The 16,104-nt window shown below is 36.4% G+C and overlaps 2 protein-coding genes and 1 non-coding gene across 3 annotated transcripts; 2 read left to right on the top strand and 1 right to left on the bottom strand.

The window, feature by feature from the left end:
* Positions 1 to 4,997: 4,997 nt before the first annotated feature.
* LOC113561920 lies at positions 4,998 to 6,338 on the bottom strand. Its single transcript, XM_026969552.1, has one exon. The coding sequence runs from the start codon at positions 6,262 to 6,264 to the stop codon at positions 5,140 to 5,142; it is 1,125 nt and encodes a 374-aa protein (XP_026825353.1). The 5' UTR covers positions 6,265 to 6,338; the 3' UTR covers positions 4,998 to 5,139.
* A 131-nt stretch (positions 6,339 to 6,469) lies between these two features.
* On the top strand, positions 6,470 to 7,810 carry LOC113562003. The gene has a single exon (XM_026969853.1). The coding sequence runs from the start codon at positions 6,543 to 6,545 to the stop codon at positions 7,665 to 7,667; it is 1,125 nt and encodes a 374-aa protein (XP_026825654.1). The 5' UTR covers positions 6,470 to 6,542; the 3' UTR covers positions 7,668 to 7,810.
* A 5,799-nt stretch (positions 7,811 to 13,609) lies between these two features.
* On the top strand, positions 13,610 to 15,180 carry LOC105283786. Its single transcript, XR_003406562.1, has 3 exons — positions 13,610 to 13,990; positions 14,067 to 14,606; positions 14,689 to 15,180. It is a non-coding gene; the product is annotated as an uncharacterized LOC105283786 (transcript).
* The last annotated feature ends 924 nt before the right edge of the window (positions 15,181 to 16,104 follow it).

Genomic DNA, 16,104 nt, shown 5'->3' with positions numbered 1-16,104 from the left:
AGATTAGATACGTAAAGTATCCAGTAATGAAAATCTATATCATTGCACAGTGTGTAATAAAAATTTTACGTGCAGTACAACACATGTTTCCAGACATGCTAATTCTGCGGGTCATCGAAATAGTTTGAAAAAACATACATTATGTTGTGATGATGATGATGATGACATTAATCCACGAAAGAAAAAATCAAAGGAAAGACAATTTAGAAATGAATGGCTAGATATAAGTAAGTTTAAATTATGGTTACGTGCAGTTCCAGATAACAAAAGTATATGTTCTTGTACAATTTGTAATAAACATTTCACTGCTCATTTGTCGTGTATTTATCGGCACGCAAAATCTCAAAGTCATTTAGATATATGTAAGACAAAAGGTATTCAAGCGAGCGAATTGAAAGACGATGTTAATACGCAAGACGATGAATTTCTTTTTTCATTTGATGGGCGTAAAAAATCAGCGGAAATAAGATTTGCTGCTTTCATTGTAGAGAAAAATGTACCCCATCATATTGCAAAAGAAATTCTGAACTTGTTTCAAGAAATAGGATAAGATCCTAATCCTAATGTGTTACAAACTATGCGAATGGGTCGCACTAAATGTAGGAATATAATTTCCAACATTTTATGTCCGGTTGAGACTGAACAAGTCGTTCATAAACTGCAAAGAACAAAATTCTCGGTGTTTATTGATGAAACATCTGACATTTGCAATACAAAATGGATGACATCTTTCGTTCGATATGTCGATCCCGAGACACTAAATATTCGTGCTCAATTAGTAAAATTGATAACTATTGACACGAAAGATTCCAGTGCTACAAAATTATTTAATGCATTTTGGAATGAACTATGGACATTTCAAATTCCGTTTAGAAATATTATTGCGTTATCGTGTGATAATGCGTCCCGTAATGATTGGAAAACATTTATCGTTCCAAAGACAATTAAATGAAATGTGCAAACATTTGCAAATATTTCCATGTCATTCCGCCGCATTAGCTGCACATGCTGCATGTATTAAGATACCATCATATTGCGAAGAATTTCTGAAACGAATATCTTCTTATATTAATACGAGCCCAAAACGCACTGCAATCTTTCAAGAATTTTCTGAGTGTTTTCTACACAATTCTCATAAAATTTTTAAATTAGCTGATACGCGATGGTTATCTTGTTATATGTGCATTAAAAGAGTTCTTGAATCATGGTATACAATAGAACATTATTTAGAAAAAATGGTTCGTAGTGATAAAACGGAAACCGGAAGAACTCTTTTATTCATGATGCATAATATAGAAATGAAAGCTTTGTTTTTCCTAAAATACATTAAAAAATTTTTTAACGAGTTTAATGTATTCTTCCAAGCTGTAGAAACGAGAATCCATATGTTACACATGAAATTGGCGAACTTTCTCCTGCAAATATGTCAAAATTTTATTAAACAAGAATATTTAAAAGATATTGCGACAAATATCAATTTTGCACAAAAAGAAATCCACAAAGATACAAATGATATTGTTGTCGGAGAATAATGTGAAGAATACCTTATTAACCCAGTCAGCCAAACCTGCGAAGAACAGACATTGGCAAAATCTGTTCGACAAAATGTGTGAGCAGAGAGGACACAGATTGGGTACAAAATCCACCCAGTAAGCACACTGTCAGCAGTATGCCGACAGATTGGCAGCATATCTGAAGCAGAATAATGCAACAGATCCGGTACCATCTGTGTCCGCATTAAGATTGTGTTCTGCCAGCAGATCCTGCTAACATGATCTGACAGCAGATTGGCGACAGAAACCAAGCAGAGCCTGCCGACATAATCTGGCGGCAGATTGGCGGCAGAAATAGAGCAGGATCTGCGCAGTGTAGTTGGCAGCAGATTGGCGACAGAAACCGAACAGAGCCTGCCGACATAACCTGGCGCCAGGTTGGCGGCAGAAACCGAACAGGATCTGCAGCTTTTGACACTATTCAAATTTACACGGCTAGGAATATGCATTTTCACTCCGCACCGCTATGTGGTGAACATGTTGAGTTCTTACTCGACGTTAAGATTTAGCCTGACAGTTATATAAGTTAATATACGCGTCTTGACATAATAATATTAATTTTTCTAAGAATTTTTGCACTTGCAGCACAGAGGTTCTCATGGACAACGTCCACACACGCCGCAAGCAATCTGAAGGCATTAAATTTGCCCATTTAATCAAATTAAGTATTGATTAAAAAAACAGATTACTTTACAATAGTGGACCAATATAAGAAATTAATTCATACCCCACATAAAAAATTAGATTTATATTGTTAACCAATATTGCTCCAATAAATTTGTACTACTACGGCACTTTCTCGCAGAGCCTGCTCGATTTCTGCTCCCAATCTGCTGCCAACTACACTGCGCAGATCCTGCTCTATTTCTGCCGCCAATCTGCCGCCAGATTATGTCGGCAGGCTCTGCTTGGTTTCTGTCGCCAATCTGCTGTCAGATCATGTTAGCAGGATCTGCTGGCAGAACACAATCTTAATGCGGACACAGATGGTACCGGATCTGTTGCATTATTCTGATTGAATCTGCTGCCAATCTGTCGACATACTGCTGACAGTTTGCTTACTGGGAGTGTAGTACTAGAAGTAGACACAATTACGAGCATTCGACAAAACTGTTTACAATTTTACCAAACTGCTGCAGAGGAAATACGAAAACGATTGCCAATTATGAATATTTTCTTGGAAAGGTTACAAGTTTTTGCACCATCTGCAGCGTTATTTGACAATAATAGAGAAACATTATTCCATCATGTTATTTTTGTTGCAAAAAAGCTTGGTGACTTCGATGAAGAATGCTTAAAAAAAGAGTGGCTTTCATTATCAACAGATTTTACTGCAAAAGAAAAAGAGAGTTTGTCACAATTAAATTTTGACAACATGTGGAAACACATCTTGCAGCGTCAATTATCTAATAACAGTTATAAGTATCCTAATTTGAGAAATCTTTTAAGTGCTGTTCGATCACTACCTAACTCTAATGCTGATGCGGAGAGAGTATTTTCGATTTTGACCGATTTAAAATAAAAAAAAACGGAACAAACTTTCTTCCACAACTGTCAATGCAACTTGTGTAAAAAAATCAGCATTAAAGACCAGAGGTGAAACAGCTGCGAACATGGAAATAAACCAGCAGCATGTAGCTCGCATGTTGACTGCAAACTTATACACTAGTTCTACAAAAAAACGTGGCTTAACTGTATATAATAAAGGCGAAATTACTGATATAGATTAATATGATATAGAAGTCGGAGAGACAAATACAAAATATAGTGTATGCTCATTCCATTACTCTTTTTTTAATAATTCTTTATCGAAGACATTCCATAAAGGACGCTATGTCTATTAAACATCACGCAATACAACTGAAGGGAATTGCGCAAATAAAATTGACATATTATATAATGCTTTCAAGGTAACCTGATACGATGCGGAGAAGCAAATTTCAATTATTTGTAAAAGCGCTCCAAATATTAGTAACAATAAGTATTCAAACTGTATTTCATATCATCTATTTTGTAAAGAAAACTGGTACTTCGATCTTTTTATTGTAATAGATGCATGTAACTACTATAATGGACTATTCTTTCCTATAGTTTTCCCGCAGTTGGCGTTACTTTTAGATATCACAACTGCTGTTGTTTTTATTATGTGCAGATACTGAATTAAAATATTTTATACTTTACAAAACCAACAGATGCGCGTGTATTTCTCTTTGCAACAAATGCGAAAATAACGAATAATTATAACGATATGGATACATATAAAGGATTTCTAAGTTAAAGAAAAAAACACCCAATTTCCTTATAATTACTTATATTAAAGTGGGCAGAAAAGTTTTATGCAACTCGATTGTATTATATTAATACACACACACACACACACACACACACACACACACACACACACACACACACACACACACACACATATACAGTGCTGGCAAAAAGTTCCGAAACGGTTAAAAATCTTGGAAAATAATGATTTAGTGGAAAAATGTTTCAAACAAAAAGTATAAGGCTTAAAAAATCTATTAGATGATATATATTTGACCTTGGTATGACCTTGTAAAGCCCGGTGCACGCGCGCGCGCGCACACACACACACTCATACACGCACACATACGCACAAAAGAGGTGTAAATCCGACCGTGCAACCTCCACGCGGTACACCTTGGGTAATTCTAATGCCGGCGGTACTGTGTAACCTTCAAGCCTTATAAGTCAAAAAGTACGTAAGAGAAAAAACATTTATTATAGCGTTTCGAAAAGCTCTCGAGCTAAGCTACAAGAATATGTAATAAAAAATAGGGGTTTCCATTTAAGATTTTTATGTTGACCATGACCGGGCTTTATAAGGTCATACCAAGGTCAAATATATATCATCTAATAGATTTTTTAAGCCCTATACTTTTTGTTTGAAACATTTTTCCACTAAATCATTATTTTCCAAGAGTTTTAACCGTTTCGGAACTTTTTGCCAGCACTATATATACAGGGTGTCTGAGACCACCCGTACATGCCGAATATTTTGATAACTGAGCGTGACAGATAAAAATGTTTTAATCAAAAGTTGTAGGGCTTTAACAATTACATGAAATGGTGATACATATTTGACCTTGACAGCAGTTATGCAGGAAGTCTCAAGGTCAACTTTAAAATCTTAAATGGAAACTCCCATTTTTTATTAAATCATCTTCTTCTACCAATTAATTGGAACAACTTTTGTCTGAAACATGTTTTCTGAAAATGCTTCCATTGACCTTGACATGTATTTGAAATAAAAACTACATTTTGAAATAAAAAAGTCTCGCTCTTAACATAATCCAGAACTAACGACGAGGACGTGGCGAGTTTCTAGTTCCATGTTTTTTCTTAATTTAAAAAATTGTAATGTTTTTAAAATGTTTTCAGTGGTACGGCCAAAAAAACGGAAAAATAATTAATAAACATAGTGATACCAAATACTATGTTACACAAACCAATTATGAATACGTAAAAGCATTTAAAAAAAACTGAAATAGCTGTCCCAAATACGGGACATTATGCACCAACGGGTTAACAACGTTTCTGAGTGAGTGAGTATGTTTGTTCAAGCAAAGTGTTCAAAGTGAGCACCGTTTTCTGCGATGCACATATCTACTCTGCGTTGGAAGGAATTAGTTGCTCGAAGAATCTCATCAGCACCTAAAGATCGAATTGCTTCACTTATCCTAAGGATCATATTGTCCCTTATAGTCGGACGTTCATGGTACACCAAATCTTTTATCCTTCCCCAAAAATAATAATCTAAAACGGTGAGGTCCGGTGATCGGGGCGGATAATTGATGGGACCATATTTGCCTATCCATTTGTTGGGAAACATAGCGTTTAGTATTGTACGAACAACTCTCGATGTATGCGACGGGCATCCATCTTGTTGAAACCACATGTCCAAGCGCAATTGCAGAGGAAAATTTTCTAGTAAGATGGGAAGATCTGTCTCTATCAAAGCTGAATATCTATCAGCGTTTAGATTTTCTTCAAAGAAAATAGGACCTACGATCTGACTTCCAATAATGCCACACCAAACATTAACTTTCCACACATGTTGATGATCTATTTCTCTCAACCAGTGAGGATTAACTTGTGACCAATAACGACAGTTCCAAGTATTATTAGATCCGTTACTTTTAAATGTACATTCGTCAGAAAATAAAATTTTAAGGTGAAAATCAGGTGGTTGCTGTCTTATCCAATTGCAAAATGCAAGTCTCTGTTGAAAATCATCATACTTCAACGCTTGGTGAACAGACATTCTGTAAGGGTGAAACTTGTTTGCTCTCATAATGCGCCAAATAATGTCACGACTAACGCCAGAATCTCTTTCTCGACGTCTCAAGGAATCATGAGGGTTCAACTCTACCAATGCAAGAATTTCCGCCGTTTTTTCATCCCTAATTGGACGGTGGATCTGTCTACTTTTGTTATGTTCAGGCTGAATGACACCTTTAGTTCTGATTCTCTTAGCCAAACGTGAAAAAACGTTCCGCGAGTGAGGAGTCCGATCAGGATAACGCTCTCGCCATAATCTTTCAGCTCCACTGAACGTACCTCGACACTCACCCAAAATTAACAGCATATCATATGCTTCTTCATTCGAATAGGACATGGTTAGATAGATCTTTACGAAATCTTTGCTAGAAACTTTTCGAATAATAATTACCGAACCGTTCATCAATTTCAAGAGTTTTTATATCATTTTATAGCACGCTTTGACGAAAGCAATCCTCCTATTTATGTGCTTAAAAGGACGATACTCGGCGATAAGACAGGAAGTGCTTACTTGAGTTGTAAACAAAACGGCTCGCTGGCGACGACTTGTTTACCCCAACGCAGCGACAGTATTGTATGTACTTTTCCGAAATAGCTTTCCGCCGAGTTTACGAACACATAAATAGGAGGATTGCTTTCGTCAAAGCGTGCTATAAAATGATATAAAAACTCTTGAAATTGATGAACGGTTCGGTAATTATTATTCGAAAAGTTTCTAGCAAAGATTTCGTAAAGATCTATCTAACCATGTCCTATTCGAATGAAGAAGCATATGATATGCTGTTAATTTTGGGTGAGTGTCGAGGTACGTTCAGTGGAGCTGAAAGATTATGGCGAGAGCGTTATCCTGATCGGACTCCTCACTCGCGGAACGTTTTTTCACGTTTGGCTAAGAGAATCAGAACTAAAGGTGTCATTCAGCCTGAACATAACAAAAGTAGACAGATCCACCGTCCAATTAGGGATGAAAAAACGGCGGAAATTCTTGCATTGGTAGAGTTGAACCCTCATGATTCCTTGAGACGTCGAGAAAGAGATTCTGGCGTTAGTCGTGACATTATTTGGCGCATTATGAGAGCAAACAAGTTTCACCCTTACAGAATGTCTGTTCACCAAGCGTTGAAGTATGATGATTTTCAACAGAGACTTGCATTTTGCAATTGGATAAGACAGCAACCACCTGATTTTCACCTTAAAATTTTATTTTCTGACGAATGTACATTTAAAAGTAACGGATCTAATAATACTTGGAACTGTCGTTATTGGTCACAAGTTAATCCTCACTGGTTGAGAGAAATAGATCATCAACATGTGTGGAAAGTTAATGTTTGGTGTGGCATTATTGGAAGTCAGATCGTAGGTCCTATTTTCTTTGAAGAAAATCTAAACGCTGATAGATATTCAGCTTTGATAGAGACAGATCTTCCCATCTTACTAGAAAATTTTCCTCTGCAATTGCGCTTGGACATGTGGTTTCAACAAGATGGATGCCCGTCGCATACATCGAGAGTTGTTCGTACAATACTAAACGCTATGTTTCCCAACAAATGGATAGGCAAATATGGTCCCATCAATTATCCGCCCCGATCACCGGACCTCACCGTTTTAGATTATTATTTTTGGGGAAGGATAAAAGATTTGGTGTACCATGAACGTCCGACTATAAGGGACAATATGATCCTTAGGATAAGTGAAGCAATTCGATCTTTAGGTGCTGATGAGATTCTTCGAGCAACTAATTCCTTCCAACGCAGAGTAGATATGTGCATCGCAGAAAACGGTGCTCACTTTGAACACTTTGCTTGAACAAACATACTCACTCACTCAGAAACGTTGTTAACCCGTTGGTGCATAATGTCCCGTATTTGGGACAGCTATTTCAGTTTTTTTTAAATGCTTTTACGTATTCATAATTGGTTTGTGTAACATAGTATTTGGTATCACTATGTTTATTAATTATTTTTCCGTTTTTTTGGCCGTACCACTGAAAACATTTTAAAAACATTACAATTTTTTAAATTAAGAAAAAACATGGAACTAGAAACTCGCCACGTCCTCGTCGTTAGTTCTGGATTATGTTAAGAGCGAGACTTTTTTATTTCAAAATGTAGTTTTTATTTCAAATACATGTCAAGGTCAATGGAAGCATTTTCAGAAAACATGTTTCAGACAAAAGTTGTTCCAATTAATTGGTAGAAGAAGATGATTTAATAAAAAATGGGAGTTTCCATTTAAGATTTTAAAGTTGACCTTGAGACTTCCTGCATAACTGCTGTCAAGGTCAAATATGTATCACCATTTCATGTAATTGTTAAAGCCCTACAACTTTTGATTAAAACATTTTTATCTGTCACGCTCAGTTATCAAAATATTCGGCATGTACGGGTGGTCTCAGACACCCTGTATATATAGCAATGAAGAGATGAATTACAGATTACGTTTGTATTCAGATTTGTACCGCGCATCGCCAATAATGCCAATTCGTCGTTGCGATCTTCGCGAGCGAGTGAGACAGACAGTGATATGCTTGTCTTCTTCTACTGTCCGACGTTACCTGAAATCGCGGCGCGCACGAAACTATCCCCACTCCATCCCCACCAATACTACCGTCTACTGTTAGAGTCCCACTACTGGCAACACTGAATGACGATGTAATTGTTACAATGAATCGTATTGCTGATGCACTGCATCGTGATACAGAGGCGCCTGTGATAAATTTGCCAAAGGCACAAGAAATTAATGCATTAGATGGCATGTTTTTATATATAAAGGAAAGATTGTTGACACTTAGTCAACACAAACAGAATACACTATTATTAAAATTTCTGGAAGATATTACAAAAGCAGAAGAAGAAAACACAAATAATTTTGTGCTCAATATTGACATTGTGCAATGTTTTGTACAATAACTGAAATTGGACCTGAAATTTTTTCCACTTTATTTCAAAATTAAAAATATAAAAACATGCTATCAAATGAAAAAATTTTATGTTACACCTGTGATACTTATAAAGTGTATTTTATTATTTTTAAAAAATTCTAGCAATATTGTTTTACATTTCACACACACACACACATATATATATATATATATATATAATTTTGCATCAAATTGAAATATGTAGAATTATTGAAAAATGTTTTGAAAATTAATAAATGTTATTTGATTGAGACCCACACAACACACTTTATCTAAGAGATATCCCATAGATATCATTTTGGGATATCGCAATAGCCATAAGATATCCCAAGATGATCTCAGTTATCCGTGGGATGTACAAAATATATGCACAAGTGTCCGCCTAAAATCTGCCTAGGGGATATCCTACAGATATCGCAGACGACATCCAGAGGATGTCCGAGTGATGTTATGAGATATCGCATACAGCACAAAAGTCCGAGAGACATCGAAGGGATGTCTAAAGGACATTTTATATCCTGTGGACATCCTTCGAACTTTTGTTTTGCTGTATGAGATGTAGCATTCAATATCGTATGTATAGATATTCCACATAGCACAGAGAGTTCAAAAAGAATTCATTTGTATGTCACAAATGCTAAGTTCATTTTCAGAAGCAAAAAAAATAGAAAAAATGTTATGGAGCGTAAAAGAATTCTTTTTGCATCTGAAAATTAACTCACAATTTGTGACAAACAAGTGAATTTTTTTAACTCTCTGTGCTATCTGGGATATCTATATATCTACGATATTGAATGCTACATAATAATACATTTCTGACATTTCATAAAATAAAGAAGGGGATGATGATATATGAAAGAAGTTTACATTGCAGAATAAATGTTTATTTATATAATCAGTCTTTCAATGTAAAAATCGGCTGTAGAAGTATATATTAATCTTATATAATAGTAACAAATCTCTTTAAAAAAACATAAAGTTTACAATAACATAACTTTTCATTTATAAAAAAAAACTTTATAAACTTTATGAACGTAACTCTTAACAGTACCTCTTAAAATTATCTCAAGTTTCTAAGTATTAAAAGTAAATACAAAATTCTTGTAAGTTCTTACAGCACAAAGAAAAAGCTTTAAACACATACCTCCGATATGACACGAAACATAAACATAATACGAAAAGTAATAAAAGTAATATTGTTTATGGTCTTGCTGCTTCCTCATTGTCATTGTTCGAATGTCCCAGATAGCAAACGTGCGGCTCACATCCCTCTCACCGCGTGATATTCACATCGTGAGCGCAAAAACGCATCATTCTCGCACTCACGCTGTGATGATCACACGTATGCATGCGTAAAAGATCACGTGTGCAATCACACCATGCCGCAAATATGCGACCAATGTGTGCACACAGCGTGACACGGTATATATATATATATCTACGTGCGAGAGTACAATTAGGCCGCAGTTCTACAGTACGTCGTAACCGTAAGTCGTAAGAGAATCGACCAATCACGGTCGATTATTCTTCGATCGTATTACGATTACGACGTATTGTGGCTTTATAGACATTGCCATTTTTGGATGCGGCGTAATGTTTCGTATGTCCCGCCATTACTCGCGCTGTTGACAGTGTTCAGTTTAGTGCATCAGTGTTGACCGCAGAGCCGCAGACCAGCTTCGCTCATCCAAAACTGAATTTAATCTAAGGTATAATCTTTCATTTTCATTTATATCATACAAAACGCAAAGCAACATAGCAGAATATATTTCAGTTAATCTAATAGATATTAAGTACTGAGCGATCATAGAGAAAACGGCATGCACAAATTATAAGGTTATGTTGACCGCGAATTTTGTTCTATACTCATACTCAGCAAATTTACACATATTTTATTAATAATAATCTTGAAATTTGCGTATTTCCACTAAGCCAGGATGCATGAGAAAGGATCATGTTCAAAATCGAAATGCAAAAAGTTTTGCGAAGTACAAAACAAAGGTTCCGCAACAGCTTGACAAAAACGAGTAAGTCAGATCGTGACACCGATGGTGACGATGTAGAACTCATGGAGGAAATGCAGCCATTGCAATTACTAGACAACGAGTTCGAAAATGAAGACGTCGAGGACATGATGGATGACTCGAATGACTCCGATGACTAGCAAGGAAAATAATTTTACTGATTTATTCTTTCTATTAACCATACAGTATTAATTTGCGTTTGATATAATAATTTCCCAGCAAACATTTTCTGCAATTACAAATGTGGCAACAAATTATGTTTGCCGGAAGGTCGCAAATGGAAAACATACTTTGTAAACATACTTTATTGCAATTCTGTTAGCACACTTCCGTCAATATGCAACATTTTCACCGTTCTATTGTCAGATCTGCTCTAATGTTGTCGTCAATTTGACTGTGGAATATGTTCGTCAGATTTGGTTCACAGTGGAGACCAACTGAGGACACAGTAGGCTCTGGCTTTGGCATTATAGTTCCGCTGACATTTGTTTCTCATTTGGCAACATCCCACAACCAAAATGTTTGCTGGGTTATATTCTAGAATTAATGCAAGTTATGTTTTGTGTTTGATAACATTTATATTCTAGAATTTATGCAAGCTTTATATTTGCGTTTAATATAATAATATATATTCTATAGAATATATATTATTCTATAGAATATATATTATTCCCCCATAGAAATATAATTTTACTGATTTATCTCTTTCTTTTAACCATACAGTATTAATTTGCGCTTGATATAATAATTTATATTCCAGAATTAATGCAAGTTATGTGACAAGATAAAAACGTGCAATATAAAAAACGTACATGTGTCACCGTTTCGCAATTTTATAGTATATTCTTTATTTTTCTATCGCTGTGCATGTTTTCTTGTCGAATATTATATGTATTTCATTAACATTATAATTATACAACTATACATGTTTAAAAATGTTATAATTGCAATAAAAATGTTGTATAAAACATTCCATTTTCTTTTATTTCACAAGGTGGGGAATACTAATAATATATTTTTATACAATCTGAAAATGTATTTACACAACGTGTGAGCGATATGCGTGCACGCATGCGCAATCATGCGTGCGAGCCATATGAGCCTTAATTGAGGACGCATCTGTCTGCTGCTATGAGCTCACTGTGCGTGCATTTTGTTATCTGGGTTTTTTTGGTAAACCCTGATCGTTTTTTTCAGTCTCATAATCGCATTGATAATAAGTGCCGCTCTAACTCTTTTTCGACACGTTTTCTGTTTTCTTTCTTCATCAATAATTTTCTGACATTGCATAAGTCATGCTTGATATTTATATTCACTGAACAGTATGTCACAAATCACTGTACTCACATTACTCAATAAAAAGCACTCTTTAATTACCGAAAAAAACTATTTGTTTCGTACTATTGAAGATGCACTTATTACACATCAAGTAAATAAAACGCTGACTTGATACCAAATTGATACTCAAACAAACGTTGCCGCTCGCATTTGACGCTATTTCTCCTTCCACTGATGGAGTCGGTCACGTGACTCACTTTGACGCTAAAACTTAGAGACCCTAAAAGTAAGAGACTGGCCAAGGTTCTAGTTGGATAGAAAATGGCAGAAAATGGTATTATATATAGCTACTCGCTACTGTCAGTTATCGCAAAAATACTTTATTTTTTGTAAACAAAAGTACCTTCCATTTTTTTATTAAAATGAATATTCTTTTTAAAAACTATTTGCCTTATGTTAAAAACGTAAGTTATGATATTGTTAATTTTTTCATGAACAAAATGGAAGATATTGAATGTGAGACTTTAACAAATTGTCACAACTTATCCACGAAAATCAAACTGCGTTTTATTAAATTTAAGTTGCGCAAATGTCAATCAGTACGATCAAATAAACCTGTTTTTGCTAGTAAAATTATGGCCATGCATACTATTGTTAAATAAAGAAACTTTAAACTTACATTTCGTAATTTATTTATTCATATAATGGAGTGAACATTGCATGTTTATACATACTTCACAAGCATTTTTATAATTATTTCATAACAATTGAATGTATTTTAACTCTTATTTTTCATATTTCTATTTTTCAATAGTATTCAAAACTATCATTACGTTTACACGAGCGATACTTCTGTAGTAAGCTTATATTTGCTCGTCATTGATTGGCTCCGCCATTATTATTCCGCCATTATGTATCCAGCCAATCAGAAATTGAAAACCTTGGCCAGTCTCTTACTTCTAGGGTCTCTACTAAAACTGAGCGTCGAGCGTCAGCATGAAATAGCACCTTTAGGGTTGGTAAGTGTTCGCAAAGCACTTAAACGGGGAGAGTGTTAAGGTGCCCTTACATAGGAGCATCGAGCGTCGAGCGTCAAAGCGTCAAATGATGTGCGCATGCGTTTGCGTACATCATTTGACGCAAGCGATTTGACTCTGAAATTTCAAAAACTACAACTTCAGGTCTAACTTTAGTTGTACAAAACATGCCAAATGTCAATAAATACTTCTTATAATGAGTGGTTATTACAATGCGTTACTATTATTGACAAAGAATTCGAAAAACAAAAAAAAAGAAATTAATAGCAGGTATCGCAATAATTGCAACTGTAATGAAGTTAAAAAAAAGGAAAAAAGAAATCTTCAAGAATTTGGATATCTGAAATGTTAAAAAAAAGGCAGCAATATGGATTTTACTATGCTATACTTCCTAGTGTCCGACTAGAAGATCTTCGGTTCCAAAATTACACAAGGATGACAATGATACAATTTGAAGAGTTATTATCGATAGTAGGAGCAGATTTAAAAAAGCAATATGTGCGTGAACCAATTGACGAAGAGCAACGTTTGATATTAACTATAAGGTACAAAAATATTTGATTTTAAATGACATATAATAAATGAAATTTGACTTTACACACCAAAGTGATTGTTACATTTCTTTTAATGCTTACAGATATCTTGCTTCAGGAGATAGTATGACATCTCTATCATATCAATTTAGTATCTTTGAGTAGCATTGTAAATATCATACGCGAAACATGTTTAACAATATGGAACCGTTTATGTCCTATAGTACTTCCGAAATGTGACATGGAAGATTGGAAAGAAATTGCAAATGACTTTGAAAACAAATGGAACTTCCCTCACTGCATAGGTGCTATAGATGGGAAACATGTTGTCATTCAAGTAATTTTCAAATTAAAAATCTATATAGTAATTCAATCTGACCTAATGTAAGCTATTTGACTTAATTTCTTTTCAGTGCCCTAACAACGCAGGATCTGAGTATTATAATTATAAAAATAGTCACAGTATTATTTTACTTGTAGTGTGTGATGCTAATTATATAATACGTGCTGTTGACATTGGTGCTCCTGGAAGGCAGGGTGATGCAGGTGTTTTTAAAAATAGCATGATAGGCCAGTTATTTGACAGAAAGGAATTCAATCTTCCATTGCCTGAACCATTATATGAAAATGGTCCAATCTTGCCCTATGTAATGGTAGGAGATGAAGCGTTTCCGACCGTCGTGTCCGAAGGTGATTGTTGGGCACCAAACTTTTTAATTCGTAACGTCGGGCAAAATCAGAAAGAAGTATTGATGCTCGATTTCCAACTCGCGCGTTGCGTTAGTCCCGTCTGTGATCTGTCGTTCCTGCTTTATTCTTGCACCCTCAAGTCATTCCGTGATCAGTATTTTGATAATATACTGAAGCTCTACCACTCCGAATTGAGCGACGCTATTAAATTACTCGGATCTGATCCGGAGAGACTTTATCCGTTGGATTTGTTCATGAAAGAGGTAAAACACTCACTTTCTCTGAAAAATTCCTTTTCAATAAAAACAAAGACAGACAATACGCCAGCATTAATATCAATTGCAGGTAAAGGATCACTTCATTTTTGGACTAGTATTTCCGTTAACCGATTACATGATGCAGCCATATACAGCCAAAAGCGGAATGACATTAGAAAAACGTATTTATAATTATCGTTTATCTCGAGTACGAAGAACGGTCGAGAATGTTTTTGGCATTATGGCTAGTCAATGGCGACTTTTAAGACGACCAATTTTAGCAAAAGTTACAACTGCAACAAAAATGGTTCAAGCAATCGTTTGCCTTCACAATTGGTTGAGAAAACATGAACAAGAAACTTATGTAACACAGGAGCTTGCAGATTGGCCTTTAGCAGACGGAAACATTCGAGATGGATCTTGGAGGAAAACTCTGAACGATAATTGTGCTTTCACAAACATTAAACCTACTCAACCAAGAGCGTACTCATTACGTGCAGCTAATATTCGTGAGGAATTCTGCATGTATTTTAATGAAGAGGGAGAAGTTGGTTGGCAAAATATTCAAATTTATAAGTGAACATTGTTACAGACGGACAAATATTGTGTGTATATGTATATTGTAGGCACGTGGTTGGTTCGCTCGGAGAAGAGAAGGAGGCAGTGAATATAATAATTTATTTTTTATTATTATATTCAGGATAAATAATTGATACAGTTGTCGTGACGTCTTCGCGTCTTGGTGAAAATTGTTGTAACGGCGGGCTGGGCCGTATCTTCGACGAGAGCTGAGCTGAAGTTGTCAGGAGCGTTGGCTGCTGCTGACTGACGTCGCTCGTCGTCGTGATGTCTCCTTTTATAGGAGGCAACGCCGGTGGCGGCGCTGATGTCGTGGAAGTTTAGTGGCCGCCTAAGCGGCTTGGAGAGGCGGTGGTGTAGCCTCTGTTGGACGGGTGTTAGTCCTGGCGGCGTTCCCTATAGGAGATGTAGGGCTCCGTAAGTGTGACGAGGATGGGACCCCACTTGTCCCGCGGTGGTGATGGAGACTCGTCACTGGAAGCGGCTACCCAGGAGATGTTTGTCTGGGTAGCGATGTTCTCTTTTCCGGTCGGTGATGGCCGGATTCCGGGTGATGGCGTTTCTGATCTCCTTGCTCGAGGACTCGTGAGGCGGCGAACTCTGATGTCCCACACGGCCAGGGTGTCTATGGGGCCGTGTCCGTCGTGATGGTGACAAACGGATCTCGCGTAACGCCCACGGTAAGAGGTCCTCACAGACCCTTGGCGGCGGCTCGTCCTCTGGAGTCGTGGAGTAACCACCGTGTGTCCCGGCTACCGGGGATACCGGTGTTGGCACTGGTGTTGGTGATGCCCTCGCTGTTGACGCCGGCGGTGTTCTTACTGTTCGCACCGGAGAGGTCTTCGCTGTTGGCGCCGGTGATGCCAAACCCTGTCGTCGCTGCAGAGGTAGCTGGGCTGCAGGAATTTGGACCGATGTGATGGCC

Source organism: Ooceraea biroi, chromosome 5 (genome assembly GCF_003672135.1).
Source record: "Ooceraea biroi isolate clonal line C1 chromosome 5, Obir_v5.4, whole genome shotgun sequence".
NCBI classification, from domain to species: Eukaryota; Metazoa; Arthropoda; class Insecta; order Hymenoptera; family Formicidae; genus Ooceraea; species Ooceraea biroi.
Note: the sequence above shows the minus strand (reverse complement) of the source record. Positions and strands in the feature narration are given on the sequence as shown.

Coding starts and splice junctions, on each gene's coding strand:
- LOC113561920 (XM_026969552.1), bottom strand. CDS start 6,264: ATGAACGGTTCGGTAATTATTATTCGAAAAGTTTCTAGCAAAGATTTC.
- LOC113562003 (XM_026969853.1), top strand. CDS start 6,543: ATGAACGGTTCGGTAATTATTATTCGAAAAGTTTCTAGCAAAGATTTC.